The sequence below is a fragment of the Tachyglossus aculeatus genome, chromosome 4, assembly GCF_015852505.1.
Source record: "Tachyglossus aculeatus isolate mTacAcu1 chromosome 4, mTacAcu1.pri, whole genome shotgun sequence".
Classification (NCBI taxonomy): Eukaryota; Metazoa; Chordata; class Mammalia; order Monotremata; family Tachyglossidae; genus Tachyglossus; species Tachyglossus aculeatus.
Genome location: NC_052069.1, coordinates 99,170,812 through 99,198,424, shown reverse-complemented (window position 1 = coordinate 99,198,424; position 27,613 = coordinate 99,170,812). Strand labels below are relative to the sequence as shown.

Below are 27,613 nucleotides of genomic sequence, written 5' to 3'. Positions count from 1 at the left end.
CAATTCGGCAACAGAGACAATTTCATTCATTCAGTAGAATAGATTGAGCGCTTACTGGGGGCGGAGCACTGTACTAAGCGCTTGGAAAGGACAATTCGGCAACAGACAATTTCATTCAATTGTATTTATTGAGCGCTTACTGGGTTCGGAGCACTGCACCAAGCGCTTGGAGAGGACAATTCGGCAACAGAGACAATTTCGTTCATTCAACAGAATAGATTGAGTGCTTACTGTGTGCGGAGCACTGTACTAAGCGCTTGGGAAGGACAAATCGGCAACACAGAGAGAGGATCCGTGGATACCAACGGGCCGCGGGTGCAGCAGGAGCTGGTGCCGGCTGGCATGACATACCAGGGGAGGGGGCGGGGGTCCCGTTGGGGGTCCGGGTGGGGGTCCCTTTGGGGGTCCCGCCCCCCACCCGAGGGCGGCCCGACCCCCCGCCAGGTGCTGAGGGGGCTCCGACACAGCGAGCAGGCGCTGCGCCAGCGGCAGGCCGCCCTGGAGGCCCGAATCCAGGCCCAACTCGCCCTGGCCAAGAAGCACCGCCCCAACGACCGGACAGGTGAGTGGACGGACACCCCCTCCCCCCCGGGACCCCGACACACCGGACCAAGTGGGGGGGGGCGGACACCTAATAATAATGGCATTTATTGAGCGCTTACCACGTGCCAACCACCGTTTTAAGCGCTGGGGAAGTTACAATCAATCAGTCGTATCTATTGAGCCCACTGCTGGGTAGGGACTGTCTCCCTATGTTGCCAGCTTGTACTTCCCAAGCGCTTAGTCCAGTGCTGTGCACACAGTAAGCGCTCAATAAATACGATTGATGATGATTGAGCGCTTACTGTGTGCAGAGCACTGTGCTAAGCGCGCTTGGGAAGTACAAGTTGGCAACATAGAGAGACAGTCCCTACCCAACAGTGGGCTCACAGTCTAGAAGGGGGGGACGGAGAACAAAACCAAGCATACTAACAAAATAAAATAAATAGAATAGATAGGTACAAGTAAAATAGAGGAATAAATATGTGCAAAATATATACATATATACAGGTGCTGTGGGGAAGGGAAGGAGGTAAGATGGGGGGATGAAGAGGGGGATGGGGGGAGAGGAAGGAAGGGGCTCAGGCTGGGAAGGCCTCCTGGAGGAGGTGAGCTCTCAGTAGGGCCTTGAAGGGAGGAAGAGAGCTGGCTTGGCGGATGGGCAGAGGGACGGCATTCCTGCCCACACTGGGCTTACAGTCTAGAAGGGGGGAAACAGACATCAAGTAAATAGGCATCAATATGAATAAATAGAATTGTAGATGTATATACATCAAAACAAGTAAATAGGCATTAGTTTAAATAGAATTACAGATATATGCATAACTGCTGTGGGGCAGGGTGGAGGGGAGAGCAAAGGGAGCGAGTTGAGGTACAAACATATATACAGGTGTTGTGGGGAAGGGAAGGAGGTAAGATGGGGGATGGAGAGGGGGACGAGGGGGAGAGGAAGGAAGGGGCTCAGTGTGGGAAGGCCTCCTGGAGGAGGTGAGCTCTCAGTAGGGCCTTGAAGGGAGGAAGAGAGCTAGCTTGGCGGGTGGGCAGAGGGAGGGCATTCCAGGCTCGAGGGAGGACGTGGGCCGGGGATCGATGGCGGGACAGGCGAGAGCGAGGCACGGTGAGGAGGTTAGCAGCAGAGGAGCGGAGGGTGCGGGCTGGGCTGCGGAAGGAGAGAAGGGAGGTGAGGTAGGAGGGGGCGAGGGGATGGACAGCCTTGAAGCCCAGGGGGAGGAGTTTCTAGAGCCCAGGCTTTCATTCATTTTTCATTCAGTCGTATTTATTGAGCGCTTACTGTGTGCAGAGTACTGTACTAAGAGCTTGGGAAGTACAAGTTGGCAGCATAGAGAGACGGTCCCTACCCAACAGTGGGCTCAGAGGGCATGGGTTTGAATCCCGGCTCCGCCACATGTCTGCTGTGTGACCTTGGACAAGTCACTTAACTTCTCTGAGCCTCGGTTTCCTCATCTGTAAATATGGGGATTAAGACTGTGAGCCCCACGTGGGACAACTTGATCACACTGTATCCCTCCCAGCGCTTAGAACAGTGCTTTGCACATAGTAAGCGCTTAACAAATGCCATCATTATTATTATTACTATTATCAGGGTGTCCCACGGGGGGCTCACAGTCTTCATCCCCATTTTACAGATGAGGGAACTGAGGCCCGGAGAAGTGTGAAGTGACTTGCCCCAAGTCACACTGCTGACAATTGGCAGAACCAGGATGAGAACCCACGACCTCTGACTCCAAAGCCCGGGCTCTTTCCACTGAGCACCTGGCGGGGCATACAGAGCTGTTTCCAACTGCACAGGCAAACTGGATCTACCCCTACTTAACAATAATAATAATGATAATAGTGGCATTTATTAAGCGCTTACTATGTGCAAACCACTGTTCTAAGCGCTGGGGAGGTTACAAGGTGATCAGGTTGTCCCCCGGGGGGCTCACAGTCTTAATCCCCATTTTACAGATGAGGTAACTGCGGCACAGAGAAGTCGTGATTTGCCCAAAGTCACACAGCTGGCAATTGGCAGAGTCGGGATTTGAACTCATGACCTCTGATTCCAAAGCCCGTGCTCTTTCCACTGAGCCACGCTGCTTCTCTACTGGCGCACGTGTGTGTGTGTTTGTGAGGGCCGGGGGCAGGTATAGCCTGGGAAATGCATAGGAAAAGTGGATTTTAGACTGTGAGCCCACTGTTGGGTAGGGACTGTCTCTATATGTTGCCAACTTGTACTTCCCAAGCGCATAGTACAGTGGTTTGCACACAGTAAGTGCTCAATAAATACGATTGATTTATTGATTGGCTTCTACTCTGTGTGTGTATGTCTGTAGAGATTATAATGATTGCATTTGTTAAGCGTGTCTGAAAGAGCATGATCTTGGGAGCCAGAGGTCATAGGCTCTAATCCCAGCTCCGCCACCTGTCTGCTGTGTGACCTTGGGCAAGTCATTTCACTTCTCTGAGCCTCAGTTACCTCATCTGGAAAATGGGGATTAAAACTGGGAGCCCCACGTGGGACAACCTGATCACCTTGTATCCCCCCCCCCCACCCAGCACTTACAGCAGTGCTTTGCACATAGTAAGCGCTTAATAAATGCCATCATTATAGAGATGTTGGGGGCAGATGTGTTTTGGGAACTGCATAGGTGAAGTGAATTTGCTTCTACCTTGTGTGTATGTGTGTAGAGATGTCGGGGAGCTGGTATGTCCCGGGAAGTGCATAGGCAGAGTGGATTTGCTTCTATTTGCGCACGTGTGTGTGTGTGTGTGTGTGTGTGTGTGTGTGTGTGTGTGTAGATGGGGTCAGATATGTTCTTGGAAATGCTTAGGCAAAGTGGATTTGCTTCTGTTTGTGTACGTGTGTGTATGGAAGTAGAGATGTCGGGGAGCTGGTATGTCCTGGGAAGTGCATAGGCAGAGTGGATTTGCTTCTATTTGTGCACGTGTGTGTGTACGTGTGTAGATGGGGTCAGATATGTTCTTGGAAATGCTTAGGCAAAGTGGATTTGCTTCTATTTGTGTACGTGTGTGTATGGAAGTAGAGATTTCGGGGAGCTGGTATGTCCTGGGAAGTGCGTAGGCAGAGTGGATTTGCTTCTATTTGCGCGTGTGTGTGTCGACATGTCGAGGGCAGATATGTTCTTGGAAGTGCATAGGCAAAGTGGCTTTGCTTCTGCTTGCGTACGTGTGTGTATGTGTGTGCAGAGATGTCAAGAGCAGACATGAGAAGCAGCATGGCTCAGTGGAAAGAGCCCGGGCTTGGGAGTCAGAGGTCATGGGTTCTAATCCTGGATCCACCTCTTTTTTTTTAATGGAATCTATTAAACGCTTACTATGTGCAAAGCACTGTTCTAGGTGCCTCTTATCAACTGTGTGACTGGGCAAGTCACTTAACTTCTCTGTGCCTCAGTTCCCTCATCTGGAAAATGGGGATTGACTGTGAGCCCCATGTGGGACAGTGTCATTACCTTGTATCTACCCAGCACTTAGACCAGTGCTTGGCACATAGTAAGCGCTTAACAAATACCAAAATTATTATTATTATGTTCTTGGAAGTGCATAGGCAGAGTGGATTTGCATCTTCTTGCGCATGTGTGTAGGTGCGGATATATTCATGGAAGTGCAGAGTGGTTTTGTCTTGGGGCAGATTCCAAAGTGCATAGGCAAAGTACTCTGTATAGAGATGTCGGGGGGGCAGATATATTCATGGAAGTGCATAGGCAGAGTGGTTTTGTTTTACTTGGGGCAGATACCGAAGTGCATAGGCAAAGTACTCTGTGTGTATATCGGGGGCAGATATGTTCTTGGAAGGTCATAGGCAGGGTGGATTTGCTTCTAATTAGGGCAGATATGTTCTTGGAAGGGCATAGGCAACGTGGATTTGCTTGTACTTGTGTGTGACTATCGGGGGCAGGTATGTTCTTGGAAGTGCATAGGCAAAGTGGATTTGCTTGTATGCGTGTGTGTGTATGTGTATGGAGATGGCGGCGGCAGCTATGTTCTTGGAATTGCATAAGCAAGGTGGATTTGCTTGTAATTGCATGTGTGCACCTGTATTGGTTTACAGATTGTTGGCTTGACACATCCTTCTGTATGTAATGTTGCCGGCGGTATACATGACCTTCAGGTGTTGTTTCTCAGACCTTTCCTGTAGCTTCTCCAACACCTGAGTCAACGACAAAAATTGGCCCCGCCCTTTCAGCTCGCTGGGGATTGGCACACAATATCAGTTTTTAATATGCTTCACGTCAAATACCACTTGGGCTTTACCAGCCTTCACTGGTTTCTGCCACATTGCCCTGAGTCAGGGAGTGCAAACAGTATTAACATCACCCTATTTTTCGGGTAGAAAAAAGGAGGTGGATAATTATAATAATGATGGCATTTATTAAGCGCTTACTATGTGCAAAGCACTCTTCTAAGGTGGATGTGATTCATCTCCGGGATGTGCCTGGAGGTAGAGGCCAGATTCTCTGTCTTCCCCCTTCTAGACTGTGAGCCCGCTGTTGGGTAGGGACCATCTCTATATCAATCAATCAATCGTATTTATTGAGCGCTTACTGTGTGCAGAGCACTGTACTAAGCGCTTGGGAAGTAGAAGTCGGTGCCAACTTGTACTTCCCAAGTGCTTAGTACAGTGCTCTGCACACAGTAAGCGCTCAATAAATACGATTGAATGAATGAATGCTGGCCAGTTTCCTCACGGGCCAACCATTTCTGGCTCCTATCTTCTCATGGCAATTGGTGAAGTTAACCCTCCGTTTATTTCTTATTAATTGCCATTACATCAATTCCTGTTTTGGGTTTTAAAAAAGCCATGTTCAGCAAGGACAGATTTCAATCTGGCTACATCTACTAGTTTTTTCTTCCCTTTGTGTCAGAAAATTTGTTTCCCTATGAAAGGAGAGCCTCTGAACGTACTCCCATTGCTATGAGGTTAGGTGTGAAGCAACTTCTCAAAAATCAATAAATAGTTTCAGAAGAAAAAAAACTTAAGGCTAATGTACTCCAAGGGTCATTGGAGTGGGTTCGGTAGAGTGTCTGTAGTCAAGAGCACCTGAGGGGCAGGGAGGCACTTCTGGAAAGGGGACTGAGAGGGCCAAAGTAGGGGAGGGGTCCTCCAGTCTAGACAAAGAAAGGTGGCTTGAAAGACTCTTCTTTGAAGAAAGAGAGGACACTTTTTTGGAAATCAGGAAACTTTATAGCTACCTCACAGAGGAGAATTCCTCTAAGACTGTAAGCTTCTGGTGGACAGGGAACGTGTCTATCAGTTGCACTCTCCCACACAGTACAGTGCTGTGCACACAGTAAGCACTCAATAAATATGATTGATTCCAAAGCAAGAGCAGTGGCAGTCTGAGAATCAGGTAGGGGAGCCCAGTTGGATTTATTCTGACTCCTAAGAATGAAGACCGAGTACCCAGGAGGAGGAGGGGGCCAAATAATAATAATAATGATGGTATTTGTTAAGCGTTTACTATGTGCAAAGCACTGCTCTAAGCGCTGGGGGGGATACAAGGTGATCAGGTTGTCCCACGTGGGGCTCACAGTCTTAATCCCCATTTTACAGATGAGGGAACTGAGGCACAGAGAAGTTGTGACTTGCCCAAAGTCACACAGTTGACAATTGGCGGAACCAGGATTTGAACCCATGATCTCTGACTCCAAAGCCTGCGCTCTTTCCACTGAGCCATGCTGCAGGTGCTTGGGACCTGAGACCAAGTGCTGCCCAGCAGGATCTCGAGGAAGAGATTTTGCAGCCAGACCGAGTGGATATGAACCCCAGTGTTACCCATAATTGAGAGATGGTTACACTGGTTTGGGTGGGAATGCAGGAGTCATGTTTGTTTGGGCTTGAGAATTCTGAGTAAATGGTTACACCTGCCAAGAAGAAAACATATGCCCACACCTGTTCATCAGCCGTTTCTGTATGTTAGCAAATGTAGATTACTCTATTTATTATTACTCTATTATTACTCTATTTTATTTGTACATGTTTATTCTATTTTATTTTATTTTGTTAATATATTTTGTTTTGTTGTCTGTCTCCCCCTTCTAGACTGTGAGCCCACTGTTGGGTAGGGACCGTCTCTAGATGTTGCCAACTTGTACTTCCCAAGCGCTTAGTACAGTGTTCAGCACACAGTAAGCACTCAATAAATACGATTGACTGAATGAATGGACATGTTTTTAAAGACAAAAGGCAAGACAGGAAGGAGAAAACATTTTTGGCAATCAGGGAAACCTTCATATGACAAAGTAATCAATCCATTGTATTTCTGTTGTGCACAGAGCACTGTACTAAGGCATTTGGAGAGTTCAGTGTATGTCAGACACTTTCCCTGTCCATCTGTGTGTTAACTGGATTTGGGAAGATTGGCCTTCTTCCAGCTCAGGATTAATATCTCATTCTAACATCCACCAGAAAGGGGCTTTATAATTGTGATTGATTCAGTTACTGCCTTGATTGGGCTGACTGAGAGGAATATCAGGTGCAAGGCAGCAGATTTCTGTGAAATAGCCTTCATTATCAGTGGTATTTATTGAGCACTTACTAAGTACAGAGCACTGTATTAAGCAGTTGGTAGAGTACAATACAACAGAGTTGATAGACACATTCCCTGCCCACAACGACCTTACAGTCTAGATGATGGATGGATGCCTATCCACAATGTCTAGCCAGGACATTCACTTGGAACAGCCACTGGGTTGACCAGAGGACCCCGTTGGCCTTGACAACTCATGGTGTTCCTTATGATTTGACATGAAATTGACTCTACATCCTCCCTCCCCATTCCCACCCAGTAAGCGCTCAATAAATACGATTGAATGAATGAATGAATGAATATCTCAGCACTTAGCACATGGTAAATGCTTAATAAATTCCATAACTATTATTACAGAGTGTACTGCGTACCTGAATGTGGACATTCTAAATGTGATCTGTTCATAATATATGTTAACAAACCAAAACAACAGGGGGAAAAAAAAAAAACAGGGCAAGAGAGTGAAATGTATTCCAGCCTCCGTGCTGACCTGTGAATAGGGTGTTTATTTTTGTTGGGCAGATTTCAGAGCATTTTCTATATGGACACAATTCAGCACTTTAAATCATACAAATGGGTGGCAAAATGAAGGAATAGTCTTTACATTCTAGGTACAGTTGCTCTAAACACCAACCTTGGAAGTGCTGTTCTTTATCTTTTTAACTAGGATTTTTCATGACCATGAGGCTTGACATGCAGATTTTCAAAACTTCAATTCATTCTTACTCAGATACTTATGTCAATAAATCATATTTATTGAGCGCTTACTATGTGCAGAGCACTGTACTAAGCACGCGGGAGAGTACAATACAACAGAGAAGCAGTGTGGCTTAGTGGAAAGAGCACAGGCTTGCGGTCAGAGGTCATGGGTTCGAATGTTGGCCCTCCCACTTGTCAGCTGTGTGACTTTGGGCAAGTCACTTAACTTCTGTGCGCCTCAGTTACCTCATCTGTAAAATGGTGATTGAAACTGTGATCCCCACTGGGGACAACCTGATTAACTTGTATATACCCCAGCGCTTAGAACAGTGCTTGGAGCATAGTAAGTGCTTAACAAAACGCCATCATTATTAACAGAATTAGCAGACGTGTTTCCGGCCCATAATGAGCTTACTTCTGTCTCACTAAATGTTTTATACTTAAATGTACTCTTTATATGACTCTCTTTATTTCACTCTCCTAGTGAGTGTTATAGTCATTTCACAAAGAAAGAACTAATCTGTGTGACCAGTCACAAATCAAGAAAGTAAGAAGTTGAAGACTATCAATATGTTAAACAATTTTCTGAACTAATGATGAATCCTAATCCTTTAATGTCTTGTATCAACTCAGTTTAAGTATTAATATTTCTAAGACATTTTTAAAACCTCTCCTAATTCCACCCTACAGTTCCCTCCTCTTTCCATCCATCTCACCAATTTCACCAAAAGAATATTAGCCAGGAGGGTTTTGGACTTAATACAGTAGATTGTAAACTCTTTTCAAGCACTGTTCTAAGCTCTGGGGTAGATACAAGGCAATCAGGTAAGACCCAGCGGGGCTCACAGTCTAATGAGGAGGAAAAACCAGTATTTATCCCCCATTTTGCAGTTGGGAAACCGAGGCACAGAAATATTAAGTGACTTGCTCAAAGTCAGGCAGCAGGCAAGTGGCAGAATCAGAATTAGAACTCAGGTCTCCTGATTTCCAGGCTTGTACGCTTTCCTCCAGGTCTTTTTGCTTCTCTCCATTAAACAGAATATGCTGAGTTCCCTGAAGTCATCATTTTAAAACCAAAGAAGAGTGTGGCCCGGTAAACTGAGAAGCACTGTAGTAGGTCCTGACAGAGACTCTTTATGTACACTTTTGAAACAATTTATCTTCCAAGTACCTTGCCAGCAGATACCAAATTATTGGCAAATAAACTTACTGAAGCTTACCTTATTTGAATATTTTTTTTATCTACCCCAGTGCTTAACCTATTGCTTGGCACATACTGAGCAGTTAATATACTGTAATTATAATTTATATGAGTAACAGAATCTACCTAAATTTCATACCTCCTAATTCTGTTTACATTGCTCTACAATAGTAATCACAATAGCGCTTAGATAGGAGATGCCAAAGACTCATCATTTTAACTACCACAATCTAAATGTACTTACTTTGCCTCTATCAAAATGATTTATTGTTGCATCTCCTATTACAATAATAGTCCTCTGGTCTGGAAACAACACCTCAGTGAGACATGGTGTCTGGTTGAAAAAAATAACAAAAACCATCACAAATAAAATAGCTCCTTTGTTCTCACCAGTTAGAACACTCTCTAGATCCCAGCCGGTCACACCAACTTTTAAAATGAGTTGTTCTTTCCAAAATCTAGGCAGATTGATTTTTCTGAACCATTCTATTATCTCTGAATTAGAAATCTGGGCTAGTTTTCTGGTTGATTCCTTAGTTATTCTCTTTCACTACTTTAATAGAATCCGTAATTTTCCTTAACTGCAATAGAATATTTTCTTTTGAATTTTGGTAAACCTTCTTTTTTCTTCTAAAAGGTGGAAATATTGGTAAATTGTAACCTATTTTATAATGATCATAATCCAGATAGGAAAAGTATATGTATTGGACTTTCAGATTTCCCCTTAGTATTTCCGTGGGGGGAAACGTCAGGTCACATTTGTAGGTAATTTTAATAAAGTAGAATTTAGAGAAAGCTTTATATAAAAAAGTTTTATTTTTGTTTTCTCCTCAGAGATACTACATAATTTAAAATCAGGTTAAACCGCAAAAAATCCTCCTCTTCTTTTGACAGGCAATAACAGTTTGGCTTATTATATTTATAGTCGCTTAACCAGCCAGGCATGTGTAGGTGGAATTGGAATCAGCTTTCAAGAATGTTTGGGTGGTGGACCTGCATTTCCAGTTTCCTCCTTCACTTCGGAACGTGTCATTGTGATGGGAAATTGGAGGGTGATTAACGTCTAAAAAAAGCATCCAGTTGTGTTTTGGTCCAGTAAAAAAAAAAAGGGAAATATGTAATTATCCTGTAGTCATGTATTCATGTCCCTTCTTGAGGGAGGAGCCGAGGAAGATGATGGCTGACCGCCCAAGTCCCAGCCTTGTCCCTAGTGAACAGGGTGGGATGGCACAGGGGCCCCATTCACCTTTCTTTCCTCTGGAAACTCACTGAGTGATCATATTTCATATGAAGAAAAGATCAAGAAAATATACCCTGCCTGCTGGAGGGGCCCTAGGATGTACATATTTATTACTCTATTTATTTATTTATTTATTTATTTTACTTGCACATTTCTATCCTATTTATTTTATTTTGTTGGTATGTTTGGTTCTGTTCTCTGTCTCCCCCTTTTAGACTGTGAGCCCACTGTTGGGTAGGGACTGTCTCTATGTGTTGCCAATTTGTACTTCCCAAGCGCTTAGTACAGTGCTCTGCACATAGTAAGCGCTCAATAAATACGATTGATTGATTGATTGATTCTATTACTTAGTGGAGAATGGTCACAGTGTCCATGCGTTCTGGAATGAGGGGGGCGAGGGGGGTACTTGAAGAAAGCAAACCCCACTGAAAGCACGGGCCCGGGAATTACAAGGACCTCGCTTCTAATCTCAGCTCTGTTTGACCCTTGAGCAAGTCATTTAACTTCTCTGTGCCTCAGTTACCTCATCTGTAAAGTGGGGATAAAGACGGTGAGCCACATGTGGGATGTGGATTGTGTCCAACTTTATTATCTCCTATCTATCCTAGCACTTGGTGCAGTGCGTGGCACATAGTAAGTGCTTAACAAATGCCTTGAGGGGAAAGAAGAAGCATCTTTACACCAGTGTGTATGTCAGTGCAGTGCTGTAATGGCTACTTCATGTCTCCAAGCTTTTCTCTAATTCCTGTTATTAGTCCCTTCTCCCTCTCTCTCTCTCTCCCCATTCCCCCCGAATATATATACATATATGCATATACATATATTCTGCCGCATCCTCTGAAGGGACACCTTACTACTAATAATAATGTTGGTATTAAGCGCTAAGTGCCAAGCGCTGTTCTAAGCGCTGCGAGCGGGGATACAAGGTAATCAAGGTTGTCCCCCGTGGGGCTCACAGTCTTAATCCCCATTTTACAGATGAGGGAACTGAGGCACAGAGAAGTTAAGTGACTTACCTAAAGTCACACAGCTGACAAGTGGCGGAGCCGGGATTAGAACCCATGACCTCTGACTCCCAAGCCCGAGCTCTTTCCCCTGAGCCACGCTACTACCCTTTAATTTCTTGCTGCTCATTCTCACCATCCCAGCTTTCTTGAAGTAGTCCCATTATTATTTTCTTCCACTGTGAAGAAGACAGTAATCCTGATGTTTCCCCAAGTTTGACTTTATTCAGTTTCCCTACTGTTAATAATGCCGTTTTCCCTGCCTTCAACACATGTGAATTGAATTAATGTAATCATTGGCTGTGTAGCCCTTAAAACACTCTGATACTCACCACAGCACTTATGTTCATATATTTATACTCTACTGTTTCCCTTATCTGTAATTTATTTTAACATCGTTCTCCCCCTGTAGATTGTAATCTCCTTGTGGACAGGGATAGCATGTACCAATTCTATTGTAATGTACTTTTTCTAGCTCTTAGTACAGTGCTCTTTACACAGTAAGTGCTCAATAAATTCCACTGATTGATTATCAGCTTCTCCATTCCCTTTCTCTTCCTCAGTACAATATGAGGCACTTCTAAATCCTGTCTCAGCATCAGTGGTTATTTATTGAACTCTTACTATGTGCTAGACCGTGAGCCCGTTGTTGGGTAGGGACCGCCTCTATATGTTGCCAACTTGTACTTCCCAAGTGCTTAGTACAGTGCTCTGCACACAGTAAGTGCTCAATAAATACGATTGAATGAATGAATGTGCAGAGTACTGTACTAAGCACTTGGGAGAGTACAGTACAACAGAGTTGATAGACTTCTTCCCTGCTCACAACAAGCAGCATGAGAAGCAGTGTGGCTTAGTGGAAAGAGCACGAGCTTGGGAGTCAGGCTAGTAGATTGTAATCCCGGCTCTGCCACTTGTCAGCTGTGTGACTTCGGGCAAGTTGCTTAACTTCTCTGTGCCTCAGTTACCTCATCTGTAAAATGGGGATTAAGACCATGAGCCCCACGTGGGACAACTTGATTACCTTGTATCTACCCCAGTGCTTAGAACAGTGCTTTGCACATAGTAAGCACTTAACAAATACCATCGTTATTTTGATAAGTGTACGTTACCTAATTTTTACTCCCCTGCTGAAGTTCATGTTTTTAATCCTTTTTCTAGGTTAGTTCAGAATCCTACAGCTAAAAGAATCCTTCATTGCCCATCAGTGCTGTCGTCTTCCTCTCTCTCTCTTCATTCCATCAATAAATATCTTTTCTTTAGGCATTTCTCTGTCTCATTTGAGCACTGGCTTCATCTTAACCTTCTAGGGTATTTTCTCCCATTCTACTACTTGCCTTTCGGTCCATTTCTCAGAGGAAAACTACCAGTGGGAGTAAACTACATTTAGGCAGCTTGCCTAAGAATATAAAAGATTATATTACTGGATCAAAACAGTGGTAATGTAAAGTGTGTTCTATGGGCAGCAGAAATTTACTCCCCTTTCTCTCTTTTTTGACCTGTTAGGAGGACAAGGATGAGAGCAGGTGGGGGAGAGACGATTTAATTTTGGCCTCAAATCCCGACTTTCCTAACTGCGTTGTCCATAATTTGAGCTGTTTTTTATTTACTTCCACCTTGATAACACTGACTTCTCTAAACACGTTACTTTATCTCCCAGCTGCATTACAGGCCCTGAAGAGAAAGAAGCAATTTGAGAAACAGTTGTCTCAAGTTGATGGGCTACTTTCCACCGTTGAGTTCCAGAGAGAAGCCCTGGAGAAGGCCCACACCAACACGGAAGTGATAAGGAACCTGGGCTTTGCTGCAAAAGTCCTGAAAGCAGTTCACGAGCCTATGTGAGTGGTTTTGGGGTGTTTCCCAGATGAAGCTTTTCTCCACCAAGTGACCATAAGCAAAGAGCGATCTGGAGCTGTTTGTCCCCTTGGACAGCACTTAGTACAGTGCCTTGCTCACAGTAAGTGCTTAAAAAAATACCACAGTTATTATTATTATCAGGCAGGTGTGTGTTTTGCATTCCTCTTGGGTCCATCATCATCATCAATCGTATTTATTGAGCGCTTACTGCATGCAGAGCACTGTACTAAGCGCTTGGGAAGTACAAGTTGGCAACATATAGAGACGGTCCCTACCCAACAGTGGACTCACAGTCTAAAAGGGTCCAGGTGACCGGCTGACTGTTGGTGACCTTTCCAATTCATCACGGCTTTGCAAGGGAAATAATTGACTTTCTTGCCAGCTCAGGTCATTTTGGCAGGGGCAGGAAGGCCATTTTCCAAGTAGGGAATCCGGAGCAATCTTGGTTGCTAAAATAGACTATCCCTTTAGAAGTCAAGCACTTGAATGCCAGTGTATCACTGACCTGGGTCTTCTTGCTCCCCGAGACCCTTTCGGATCTTTCCGTGTAGTCACTTCCTCGGCTATCTGTTTGCTTCTCTGCTCCACATCATCATCAATCGTATTTAATCGTATTTAATCGTATCAGTCGTGTCCACAGACACCTCCTTCTGGGGCACACCATGGCAACACACCTATTTCTGCTCTGTGTCTGCCCTCTGGCCGGCCTGGGCAGTGGGAATCTTGACAGAGGCTGAGGCAGATAGGGATGCGAGGGAGAGAGAAGAGAGAAGGGAAGGGGACCTGGATGAGGGGAAAAGGAAGAGCAGTATAGGCCTTGGGGGAAAAAAAACAGGACAATCCTGGCCTGGGATGATGGGTTTTTACTGGTAAGAAAAACAAGGTCAGTTATCCCAGATGCTCTTCTAAGATTGGCATTTCTTATTTTCATAAGAAGGGTGAGTAGTCCCTTTTTCTACATTTTGCATAGGAGAAAAAAAGGTTTTCTTCCTTACCGTTCACAAGATGGATGGGCAGCCGACAATGGTGAAAGGAGGAGAGAATCTCACGTAGAGAAGCAGGGTGGCTTAGAGGAAAGAGCATGGGCTTGGGAGTCCGAGGTCGTGGGTTCTAATCCCGGCTCCGCCACTTGTCAGCTCTGTGACTTTGGGCAAGTCACTTCACTTCTCTATGCCTCAGTTACCTCATCGGTAAAATGGGGATTAAGACTGTGAGCCCCGCGTGGGACAACCTGATCACCTTGTATCTCCCCAGTGCTTAGAACAGTGCTTTGCACATAGTAAGTGCTTAACAAATGCCATCATCATTATTATTATTATTAATACACAGGCAGCAGACAAGTGGCTTTTTCAGGACCCAGTATGGGCTGATTAGGAGGCTTAGTCAGTACCTGTGAAGGACTGGATTGGTCAATCAATCATATTTATTGAGCGCTTACTGTGTGCAGAGCACTGTACTAAGCGCTTGGGAAGTACAAGTCGACAACAGAGACAGTCCCTACCCAACAGCGGGCTCACAGTCTAGAAGACTGGTCCTTTTCCCCACATGCAGAGCTATCAACTTTGCAGGGTTGATGCGCTCTACATGGGCTGAGTATTTTCATTTTAGTGTATTGTATATTTTTCCCCCAGCCATTGACGGGAGCAGTGTTCGCTCACCCTGGAGGGCCCTGGGTCAAGAGAAAAGCAGCGTGGCATAGTGGAAAGAGCACTGGCATGAAAGTCAGAGGATGTGGGTTCTAATCCCAGCTCCACCACATATCTGCTGTGTGACTTTGTGAATCACTTAACTTCTCGTACCTCAGTTACCTTATAAAATGGGGAATAAGACTGTGAACCCCAGGTGGGGCAAGGATTGTGTCCTACCTGATTACCTTGTATCTATCCCAGTGCTTAGAACAATGCTTGGCACATAGTAAGTGCTTTACAAATACTACAATTGTTGTTATTATTACTAGAAGAGCCAGTACTATGGCTTTGGGGAAATCCCTCTACTGTGAATGTTGCCATTTCTGGGAAAGAGACTACCTCTGTATACCTAACTCCCCAGGGCCGGGACTGGCTCTGAGATTTCTCTGTCGAGCCAGAGGGACCAGCCAGGATGGAGGATGGTCTCTTTGGACCCAGCTACAGTTCCAAGGGCTCTGAGGGATTGCAGACATTCCCCAGTCCTTTTTATTTATTCAATTTTTAATGACATTTGTTAAGTGCTTACCATGTGTAAGACACTGTTCTAAGTGCTTAGGAATTGGGACAGATAAAGGAGAAGATATAAGTTAATCAGGTTGGACACAGTTCTTGTCCCGCATGGGGCTCCCAATCTAGGAGGGAGGAGGATTGAATCCCCATTCTACAGTTGAGGAAACTGACTCACAGAGAACTTCAGTGACTTGCCCTAGGTCACACAGCAAACAATTGGCAGAATGGAAATTAGAACCCAGATCTGCTACTCTTTCCATTAGGCCATGCTGCTTCTCACTGGTACTCCTTGGTAGCTAGTAGGGGCTGCTGGACAAAAGAGACCCTAAGAGCCCCTAAACTGATTCATTCATTCAGTTGTATTTATTGAGCACTTACTGTGTGTAGAGCCCTGTACTAAGCACTTGGGAGAGTACAGTACAACAATAAACAGGCACATTCCCTGCCCACATCCAGCTTACAGTCTAGAGAGGGGGCTACAGACATCATTACAAGTGAAGAAATTACAAATATATACATAAGTGCTGTGGAGCTGGGAAGAACAAAGGGAGCAAGTCATTTGGCACAAGGCAGATACCCTTAGAGTCTTCTTTTTAAGCCATTACTGATTGAAAAGTAGGGCAAATGCCCTGGTACCTTACCTTCTAGTTGAAAACTCCAAGACTCTTCTGGGAACCACTGTTATTCATTTATTCTACGATGTTCTTCGATTTGTAATCGAAACTCCAAATGCTTCATCAGAGTACTCTCTTCTTAGGGATTTAAACAAAATAGATGACTTGATGCAAGAGGTCACAGAACAACAAGATCGTGCCCAAGAAATGGCAGACGCGTTTTCGCAGAGAGTTGGATTTGGTGACGATTTTGATGAGGTTAGTAATGCGACCAAATGAAGCTGAAAACTTAGTGTGCCTGATGTCAGCTTTTCTTTTGTGACTTTGACTGTAAGCTTGTTGTGGGCAGGGAATGTGTCTGTTTATTGTTATATTGCATTCTCCCAAGTGCTTAGTACAGTGCTTTGCACACAGTAAGTGCTCAATAAATATGATTGAATGAATGAATGTTTTACCAGGATCAGTTATATCAAACTTGCAGCGAAGGGTAGTAGTGGTAACAGTATTTATTTAATCCTCACTGGGTAAAATGAGGGCTAGGTGCTCAGGAAAGTGCAACAGATGCACAAAACACATTGCTTGTCCATGTCCCTGTCACTGTGGCATAGTGGATAGAGCACGGTCATGGGTTCTAATCCCTGCTCCATCACCTGTCTGCTGTGTGACCTTAGGCAAGTCACTTCACTTCTCTGTGCCCCAGTTACCTCATCTGGAAAATGGGGAATAAGACTATGAGCCCTATGCGGGACAGGGACTGTACCCAACCTGATTTGCTTATATCCACTCCAGTACTTAGTAGTGCCTGGCACGTAGTAAGCGCTTAACAAATACCATAATTATTATCATTATTATTATTATCACCTAGACACTTGGATCTGTACTTTTAAGCACGTGATATTCACCTCACCCTCAGCCCACAACACTTACGTACATATTCTTGTACTCTGACATTTCCCCTATTCATAATTTATGTTAATGTTTGCCTCCCCCTCTGTCAATCTGTCAGCCCTTACTGTATGTAGGGCACTGTACTTAGTGCTTGGGAGAGTACAGTACAACAGAATTGGTAGACACATTCCCTGCCCTCTAGACTGTATGCTCTTTTTGAGCAGGGAATGTGTCTACCAACTGTGCTGTATTTTATTCTCCCATGTACTTAGTACAGTGCTCTGCCTTCATTCATTCAATTGTATTTATCGAGCACTTGTGTGCAGAGCACTGTACTAAGCGCTTGGTAGAGTACAATGTAACAGTAAACAGACACATTCCCTGCCCACAACAAGCTGACAGTCTAAAGGAGGACACAGGCATTAATACAAACAAATAAATTGCAGATATGTTCATAAGTGCTAAGGGGCTGAGAGGGGAGATAAAGGAAGGAAGTCAGGGTGATGCGGAATGGAGTCGGGGGAAGAGGAAAAGAGGGTTTAGTCAGAGAAGGCCTCTTGGAGGAAATGTGCCTTCAGTAGGCTTTGAAGGGGGAGAGAGTCTGGCAGATTTGAAGAGGGGAGGACGTTCCAGGCCAGAGGCAGGATGTGGGCGAGGGGTCGGCGGCAAGATAGACAAGATGAGGTGTAATGAGGAGGTTAGTATTAGAGGAGCGAAGTGTGTGGGCTGGGTTGTAGGAAAAGAGTATTGAGTAGCATACCGCAGTAGCTTACTGCATGCAGTAAACACTCAATAAAAACCATTAATCGATTGACTTATTGTCCACAGGGATCTTAAACTCTTAACAGGGGAGTGTTATCTCTCTGGCCCTTCCTGCTCAGTGTCTTTTACCAGCTCCTCCTCTGCCTCCCACTCCCATCTTTAGAAGCCCCTCAAGGCTCAGTTCTGCATTCGTTTCTATTCTCCATCTTCACCCACTCCATCACAGGACACATTTTCTCCCATCTTTACGTGGATAATTCTCAAATTGACCCCTTCACCCCCGACCTCTCTTCTTCAATGCAGTCTTGCATTTCCTCCCGTCTTCAGGACATCCTTCCTTGGATGTCCTACTGACACCTCAAACTAAACATGTCCAAAACAGAACTCCTCATCTTCCCACCCAAATACCGTCCTCCGGACTTTCCCAACACTGTAGTTAGTTGGCACCACCGTCCTCACTGTCTCACAAGCCAGAAACCTTGGCATTGTCCTTATCACTCTCGTTCAACCCACGTATTCGGTTCTACCATCACATCATTTCTAGACTATGCTCTTTCCTCTCCCTCCATACTGCTACTACACTGATCCAGGGACTTATATCCCACCTTGACTACTGCCTCAGCCTCCTTGCTGACCTCCCTGCCTCCTGTCTCTACCCACTCCAGTCCATACTTAACTCTGCTGCCTGGATCATTTTTCGTCGGCCCACTTCTTCCACTGGGGTCCCTCGGGTCAGCTGTAATAATAATAGTAATTGTGGTATTTGTTAAGCGCTTATGAAGTACCAGGCACCAAACTAAGCACCGGGGTGGACACAAGTAAATCGGGTTGGACACGGTCCCCCTTTTACAGATGTGGTAATGGAGGCCCAGAGAAGTGAAGTGACTTGCCCAAGGTCACTCAGCAGACAAGCGGCATTAGGACTCATGCCCTTCTGACTCCCAAGCCTGTGGTCTATCCACTAAGCCATGCTGCTGCATTTTCCCAGCCGATTTTAGAGCCCAACCTGGGCTTGGCCAACCTGCGCCGGCGGGACTGAATTGGGCAGACACCAAGTCCGCATAGCTGAGTTTAGGTGGGGCACGTGCTCTCCTTCCCAACTGCCAACATGAATCATTGACTTTTGCATTGAGTCCTTTAGACCGCAAGCTCATTGTGGGCAGGGAATGTGGACCAACTCTGTTGGTAATAATAATAATAATGGCACTTATTAAGCGCTTACTATGTGCAAAGCACTGTTCTAAGCACTGGGGAGGTTACAAGGTGATCAGGTTGTCCCATGGGGGGCTCAAAGTCTTAATCCCCATTTTACAGATGAGGGAACTGAGGCCCAGAGAAGTTGTGACTTGCCCAATGTCACACAGCTGACAATGGGGGGAGCTGGGATTTGAACCCCTGACCTCTGACTCCAAAGCCCATGCTCTTTCCGCTGAGCCACGCTGCTTCTCTAGACATTTATTAGTCTAATATGTAGTCTAATAATATAACATGGATTGAATGTCTTTCTTCCTCTGTAGACTGTAAACTCCTTAGGAGCAGGAACAGTGTCTAGTAACTCTATTGCACTCTCCCAAGCACTTAGTACAGTGCTCTGCACACACAGTAAGTGCTCGGTAAATACGGCTAACTGATCTGCTCACTGTTCCTTCATTGAGCATCCGTGGGTTGAGCCCTGCACTGGGCGCTTGGGAAAATGGAGCCCAGAAGTGAAGGGCCCAGTCCTCACCCACATGGAGGTTAGGATGTCTTTTAGACTGTGAGCCCACTGTTGGGTAGGGACTGTCTCTATATGTTGCCAATTTATACTTCCCAAGCGCTTAGTACAGTGCTCTGCACATAGTAAGCGCTCAATAAATACGATTGATGATGATGATGTTAGGCCGAGACTTTGGGTTTGAAAACCCAGGCAGGCAGTGGGCGGGCGGGATGGGAGTGAGGCAGATGTCTGGTCTCGGAAACTGTTGGTGCGGCTCTGCAATCAATCAATCAATCGTATTTATCGAGCACTTACTTTGTGCAGAGCACTGTACTAAGCGCTTGGGAAGTACAAGTCGGCAACATATAGAGACAGAAAAGATTCATTTGTAATCTTTTAGATTAATTTCCGTTTTGGGACTAAACTAAATTTTTAAAGGAAGATTTAGAGGGAGGATTGAGGAAGGATGGGTGATGATCTTTAGGAGATGGAATAATGCAGATGTTCTGCCTTAATTGGAGTAAGGGAAGGGAGGGAGGTGATAAACTCCATCAGTAGCCCCCTTCCAATTCAACTCCCTCAACTTCCCTCACTTCCCCACACTGTGCATTCTAAAATGTGGGAAGGCAACAACAGTGGGCTCACAGTCTAAAAGACTCTAAAAGACTCTGCAGTCCTTGTGAGGTGGCATGGTGCCTGCCATCTGCTTAGTTTTGGTGGTGGCGGTAGGAGAAGGCACGGTAATAATAGTAATTATTACGCACTTATAGTCATAGCACTGTATTAAGCATTGGACAGGCGAGGTAGCAGAAGGTGGATACTCTCTCTCCTTTATTCCTTCTCCGCCACCCCCACCTCTCCTTTTCCTTCTCCCTCTTTCTGCTCTTCCTGTCTGTCCCCCTCTGGCCCAATCAATCAATCGTATTTATTGAGCACTTACTGTGTGCAGAGCACTGTACTAAGCGCTTGGGAGAATCCAATATCCTGTGTCTATTCCAACTAAAGTAGCTATGGTTGATGGTCTGGGGGTGAGTCGGGGCAAGTTGGGGGCTCATGCGTCCTCCACCTGGGCTGTGACACTGAGCCAGAGGCTCCTCTCTGTCGCGGATGGGGAGGTGGAGAGCAGGGGGCTTCTCTGGACTCTCTAGACTGTAAGCTTGTTGTGAGCAGGGAATGTGCCTACCAATCAATCAATCAATCAATCGTATTTATTGAGCGCTTACTGTGTGCCGAGCACTGTACTAAGTGCTTGGGAAGTACAAGTTGGCAACATATAGAGACAGTCCCTACCCAAGAGTGGGATCACAGTCTTCTGTGTTGTACTCTCCCAAGCACTTAGTACAGCGCTCTGCACACAGTAAGTGCTCAATAAATACCATTGATTGGCAAGCTCAGAGACCATGCGGACACTGCACTGTGCTCTGGCATTGGCTGGGAAAGGCTCTCTTGGCATATGATGGATTTCAAGAACACCCAGTTCTTCCGTAAGCCATGTTTCACAACATGCTTTGGCTAGAACACCATGTTTTGTTGGAAGAAATAGTTGTGGACGTGCAAGTGGCACTGGACAAAAGACACATATAGCCTGAGTTCCCATCAATGCAGGGTTTGTTAGGGATATGACTGGGGAAATCTAGGAGAACTGAGTGTTAGCTGATGTGTTTCACTGTTACTCTTTCCTCCAATTTTTTTTAACAAAAAATAAGCAATTAATCCCATTTCTACCTGTATTCCTACCAGATCATAGGAAACCTGTCACCTGTGGGGCTATAGAGATAGTCTTGATGAGATCATACAGTATTTCTCAATAGTGAGCATTTAGGCACTCATTCATTTTTTACTTTTAGAAGTAAGATTTGCTGTACCTGCTAATACTTTATCTCACAATCACCTTCTCTATTCCCACCTCCTGCCCGGAATGCCCACCCTTTTCATATGGACAAATATTCTCCTCACCTTCAAAGCCTTATTGAAGGCACATCTCTTTGAAGAAGCCTTTCCTGACTTCCTCTTTTCCACTCTCTTTTGTGTCTTGCTCCCTTTATTAACCTATCCCCCCAGCACTAATGTACATGTCTGTAATTTATTTATATCATTCATTCATTCATTCAATCATATTTATTGAGCGCTTACTGTGTGTGGAGCACTGTACTAAGCACTTGGAAAGTACAATTTGGCAACAAATAGAGACAATCCCTGCCCAGCAACAAGCTCACAGTCTAGAAGGGGGAGACAGACAACAAAACAACAGAAGTAGGCAGGCATCAGTAGTGTCAATATAAATGGAATTATAGATATATACACATCATTAATAAAATAAGTGTAATAATAAAATATGCACATATATACACAAGTGTCCCCTGGGTGCGTTGGGGGGGAGTAGAGCAGAGGGAGGGAGTAGGGGAGGAGGAAAAGGGGGGTGGGAAGGCTTCCTGGAGGAGGTGAGCTTTCAGTAGGGCTTTGAAGGGGGGAAGTGTGCCAATGTAATCTTCTCTAGATTGAAAGTTCATTGTGGGAAAGGAATGAGTCTGTTGCTCTGTTGTACTCTCCCAAGTGCTTAGTACAGTGCTATGCACACTATAAGCACTCAGCAAATGTAATTGATTAGCAGACTCAACTAAGTTGGGGAGAGGATTTAGGAACAGATTCAGAGGGATAGAACTGTGTTTTTAATTGCTTATCCTCAGCAGAGAAAAGCCCAGAGGAGAGACTGGACAAACTCCCTAGGAGGTTCACAGATGATGATGATGATGATGGTAGTAGTAGCATTAGTTAAGTGCTTACTATGCACCAAGCACTATATCTTATAGTGCATATACTATATAGTATATATATTTACTGGGGTAGATACAAGATAATCAGGCTCCACATGGGGCTCACAGTCTAAGTAGGAGGGAGAACAGGTATTACAATCCCCATTTTGCAGCTGAGGTAATCGACGTATAGAGAAGTTAAATGACTTGCCCAAGAACATACGCAGATAAGTGGTGGAGCTGGAATCAGAACCTAGGTCTTCTAACTCCCGGGCCCATGCTTTTTCCACTAGGCCATGCTGCTTTTGAGATGTCACTAATTGCTTTCTGTTCCCTTTGGACTTTAAGCTCCTTGTGGGCAGAAAGCATGTCTGCTAACTCTTCGGCATTGTACTCTCCCAATTGTTTTACAGCGTTCTCATGTAATAATAATAATAATGATGGCATTTATTAAGCACTTACTATGTGCAAAGCACTGTTCTAAGTGCTGGGGAGGTTACAAGGTGATCAGGTTGTCCCACGGGGGGCTCCCAGTCTTCAGCCCCATTTTACAGATGAGGCAACTGAGGCCCAGAGAAGTTAAGTGATTTGCCCAAAGTCACACAGCTGACAAGTGGCGGAGCCGGGATTTGAATCCTTGACCTCTGACTCCAAAGCCCGGGTTCTTTCCACTGAGCCACGCTGCTTCTCCTATATTAAGTGCGTAATGAGTAGCACTGATTGCTTATGCTTCTTCTGGCTTTCAATATCTGTAAATAACTTCTGCCTGTGTTCCCCATTAGTTTGTCAGTTTGAGGACTAGGAAAATGAGGTGGTTGTTTTCATACTTTCCCAAGTGCTTAATACACCACCTACTACTCAGAGGGCCTTTAGTAAAGGCCGATGATTAATTGACTGTGAAGTCATGCTTTGAACGATGTGAATGGTGAAGTATATTATGCAGTGACCCATTTCATATGTACATCAATTCTTGCTCCTGATTGGAAAAACAAGTTTAATTTTAAACTAAAAATTTCACCCAGTTTTCCCGTCAGTCTGGTGCTCATGGGATTATGGATGAGTATAATCTTGAATGGTTTCCTCTCTAATATACTGTTGCTTGGTCTTAGGACGAACTGATGGCAGAACTTTTAGAATTGGAGCAGGAAGAAATGAAGAAGACGAAGAGCGTCAGACTTCCAAGTGTGCCATCTCCCTCTCTGCTCCCTGCGCCTTCAAGACTGCCCAGCGGACCCTCCGCTTCCCGACAGTTTCAAGGTGGTGAGTGCCCTCTCCCCTGAACTGGGAGTGCTTTCCTAGGAAAACACCCACATCAGCTGGCCCATTAACTATATTGAGCGTGTCGCTTTCAAGTGCTTGGAGGTTACTCGAATATGGGACACCATTACAGCAGAATTCATTTCTGTTTGGTTCGGGCGGGTGATTTTTCTAGAGTTACATTATTTCATCAACCACCGGTTTTTATCTAACTTTCACCACAGCATCCTCCAAAAGAACGGAAGAGGATGGCGATGTGCATCAGCTGGCAGCCTGGGCCTCTTAAAAGCCAACTACAGTACACACACAGGCATAATCCGCCGAGCTGTGTAAATTTTTGGAATGCATGTTTACCATAATTAAAAACTCATTTGCACCCTCTTTGATGTCGACACCAAGACAAGTAGGTAGTTTTCCCCTGCCTTTGGGCTAGTTCTGCTGACATTCAGGACTCTATCTCTAGCACATACATCATGCAAACATACAGGGAAGTAGAGGAGTATAGTATCAGGCATCCAGATCACACCAGCACGTTGACTGTCGAACTGAATGCAAAGAGTTCGTTCGGCAGTAAAACAGTCGGGGCATGTTTGGCCCCTGAAAATATATATCTATGGTTTAGGGGTACATATATAGAAGCACAACAATTTTTGCATTAGAATGGGGGTTTAAAGGAGTTAATGCAGCTTCCAGCTGCTTACCTTACTCCCAGCAAGTACCTTACACTGGTGTGTATTCAGTTTATTATGCGCTGTGTCATTAAGTGCCTTACAAATTACCAAATTCTACTTATTGAGAGCTTTCTGTGTGCAGAGTACTGTACTACGTGCTTGGGAGAGGACAGTATAGCAATATAGCAGGTGGTAGATACGTTCCCTGCCCACAGTGAGCTTACAGTCTAGAGGGGGAGACAGACATTAAATAAATAAATAAAAAAATAAGCAAACAAAAATAAATTGCGAGTGTGTACTTAAGTGTTGTAGAGATGAGGAAGGGATGAATAAAGAGAGCAAATCAGGGTGATGCTGAAGGGAGTGGGAGAAGAAGAAATGGCTTAGGTAAGGCCTCTTTTCAAAGATTTTGATAATCATAGGCTATAGCATTGTCCCCTCCCAAGCGCTTAGTACAGTGCTCTGCACACGTTAAGCATTCAGTAAATACGGTTGATTGAGAATGAGTATTTTTTGCCTGGAAAACAGTTTCTGGGTTGATCATTTCTGAAGGTTTATCCTGACACCATAGAAAGTTGTGGAGGTAGAAGATTTCAATATGTTCAAGAAGTGTTTGGAGTGGTCCAAAATGAATGAATATTTGATAAATTAAATGGTCCAGTAAGGGTTTAGATATGCTCATAGGTATTAGGTTCATAATCAGGAGGTATGTAACGAATCATGAGAATAGAAGTAGGGAGGGCAACCCTCCAAGAAGCAGCGTGGCTTAGTGGAAAGAGCCTGGGCTTAGGAGTCAGGGGTCATGGGTTCTAATCCTGGCTCTGCCACTTTGCTGTGTGACTTTGGACAAGTCAACTTCTTTATGCCTCAGTTTCTCTCATCTGTAAAATGGGGATAAGACTGTGAGCCCTATGTGGGACAACCAGATAACCTTGTATCTACACCAGCACTTAGAACAGTGCTTGGCACATAGTAAGCGCTTAACAGATACCATCATTATTATTATTATCACACAAAGGAAGGTACTGATTTAATATGTCTTTTGAGCGCGTGGCAACTTACAACTCAAATGCAGATTTTTGTGGAAATGCTCATTGACCAATCTAATGGCAAAGGCTAAGGTGTAGTTTCTGAATCATATTTTCCATTTAATAATATTCAAAATAAACGAAAATGCTTGTGACAAAGGTTTACACAGAAATTCATTTGTAGGATTGAAAAAGAAAGTATCGGGGAATTCAGATGTTTATGTTTATTCTACACATCTGGGAGGGGTTGGCTTTTGAAAATTCAACTGATCTGTTGAACACTGACATCTGAGCACATAAGGTCTGGTTTCACCACTCTAATTCTTAATTATGGGAAATGGCGATGGCAAGTGTTAACATTGGGTAGGGGTACACATGTGGATAAATGGTGTCTATGTTGCTGCTTCTCAAATAGGCTGTAAAGAGCTGGAACTGCTCCAGTTACCGGGCAGATCAAATATAGCCTCAAGAAAGAAACTGATTTAGTGACTGGTGAAGTGAAGCCGAGCTGCTTTGGGGAGAATGTTCCTTTCAAATAAATTTAATCTCTTCCAAATTGCAGTTGTTTGCTAACATTTCAATTAACTGAGTTTTATTTTCAGTTTTTTTTAATGGTATTTGTTAAGCGCTTACTATGTGCCAGGTACTGTGTTTCGAAGAGTGCCTGACACATAATAAGCAATAACAAATACCTTCAAAAAAAAAAAGATAATCGGGTTGGGCACAGTCCATGACCCGTGTGGGGCTCACGGTCTTAATTCCCATTTTACAGATGAGGTAACTGAGGCACAGAGAAGTTAAGTGACTTGCCCATGGTCACACAGGAGACAAGTGGCAGAGATGGGATTAGAACCCAGGTCTTCCTGGTATTTATAATACCATTGTAAATTTTAAATAATAGGGTGAGGATGTGCTGCCACGAGTCTTCAGGGACCCATCCCTGCAAGCCCTGCTCCGGTTGGCTAAGTCAGGCCAGAGTCAATATCATCATCATCAATCGTATTTATTGAGCGCTTACTGTGTGCAGAGCACTGTACTAAGCGCTTGGGAAGGACAAATCGGCAACATATAGAGACAGTCCCTACCCAACAGTGGGCTCACAGTCTAAAAGGGGGAGACAGAGAACAAAAGCAACAGAACAACATATACACATGTTGACTTACTTTGGGCACGCTAAATTGATGGGCCCAACTTGTTTTATGGTTGTGAAACATCAGCATTATATAGGGGATGGTAAAGTGAGCACATCCAGCCCTGAGAGTGAATCAGACTCTCAGGTTCCTTCAGACTCATGGGATCATCCTGTCACCGACTTGGCAAACAATGGGAGGAGAAGGGAAGAACCAGTGCGGCCGAATGGAGGGGGACTTGGCGCGCAAGCCCTGCGGAGGAGAAAAATTTCCAGCGGCAGAATTTGGAGACTAGGAACAAGGCAAAGGTCAGTCAAGAAACCCCCCGATTAGGAAAGAGCGGTGGGAATTCTCCAATAATGGAACCTGTAATGGTCTTTGCACTTAGAAGGGGGCTAATTTGTCAGTGGTCCTTGTGTTTTACAGGTGGGGAAACTGATTCACAGACAGGCCAAGTCACGGAGTGGGCAAGTGGCCCAGCTAGGATCGGAACCTGGGTCCTCCAACTCCCATCAATCAGAGGTATTGATTATTTATAGTAGGTATTGTAGTTTAGTAATACTGTAATAGGTATAGTAGGTAGGTGTTTGGCCCTGCTGAGAGCTCACCTCCTCCAGGAGGCCTTCCCAGACTGAGCCTCTTCCTTCCTCTCCCCCTCGTCCCCCTCCCCATCCCCCCATCTTACCTCCTTCCCTTCCCCACAGCACCTGTATATATGTATATATGTTTGTACATATTTATTACTCTATTTATTTTATTTGTACATATCTATTCTATTTATTTTATTTTGTTAGTATGTTTGGTTTTGTTCTCTGTCTCCCCCTTTTAGACTGTGAGCCCACTGTTGGGTAGGGACTGTCTCTATATGTTGCCAATTTGTACTTCCCAAGCGCTTAGTACAGTGCTCTGCACATAGTAAGCGCTCAATAAATACGATTGATGATGATGACGATTGATGATGAGTAGGTATTTATTGCCTCCTGTGGGCTGAGCACTGTTCTAGGTTCTTGGGAGAGGACAATAGAGCAGAGTTAGTTGACTCTTCCCTGCCCTCAAGATGCCCACTTGTACTCTTTCCAGGGAAATTCTGCGATCTGGGAGGCCAGCACCTGACCTTGATGCTCTCTATAAGTCTAGGGAGTCAGGGTTATAATTTATAATCATTATTATTATATTGTATTTGAAGTGCTTACTAGGTGTAAAGCACTATTCTAAGCAGTGGGGTTGAGACAAGCTAATCAGGTTGGACACAGTCCCTGTCCCTCATGGGACTCTGTCTCATTCAAGCCAACCGACTCAAAATGCCTTGTTCTAGTCTGTCCTGCCGCTGACCTCTTGCTCAAGCTCTCCTCCTTCGTACCTAACAGATCATCATCATCATCAATCGTATTTATTGAGCGCTTACTGTGTGCAGAGCACTGTACTAAGCGCTAGGGAAGTACAAGTTGGCAACATATAGAGACAGTCCCTACCCAACAAGTGGGCTCACAGTCTAAAAGATAAATACGATTGATTGATTGATTAAGT

At 44.7% G+C, this 27,613-nt stretch overlaps 1 protein-coding gene across 1 annotated transcript; it reads left to right on the top strand.

Annotated features, from left to right (window-relative positions):
- Nucleotides 1–342: 342 nt before the first annotated feature.
- Nucleotides 343–24,111, top strand: CHMP4C (charged multivesicular body protein 4C). Its single transcript, XM_038745649.1, has 5 exons — nt 343–562; nt 12,893–13,070; nt 16,045–16,159; nt 23,110–23,260; nt 23,482–24,111. Exons 1-5 carry the CDS (start codon nt 343–345, stop codon nt 23,541–23,543), a joined length of 726 nt encoding a protein of 241 aa, XP_038601577.1. The 3' UTR covers nt 23,544–24,111.
- The last annotated feature ends 3,502 nt before the right edge of the window (nt 24,112–27,613 follow it).

What these genes read in the sequence shown, in the direction of transcription:
- CHMP4C (XM_038745649.1), top strand. Translation starts at nt 343, where the DNA reads ATGACATACCAGGGGAGGGGGCGGGGGTCCCGTTGGGGGTCCGGGTGG. An exon ending in CCGCCCCAACGACCGGACAG is followed by an intron (nt 563 to 12,892) that starts GTGAGTGGACGG and finishes TTTATCTCCCAG; the next exon opens with CTGCATTACAGGCCCTGAAG. An exon ending in TTCCCGACAGTTTCAAGGTG is followed by an intron (nt 23,261 to 23,481) that starts GTGAGTGCCCTC and finishes CTTTCACCACAG; the next exon opens with CATCCTCCAAAAGAACGGAA.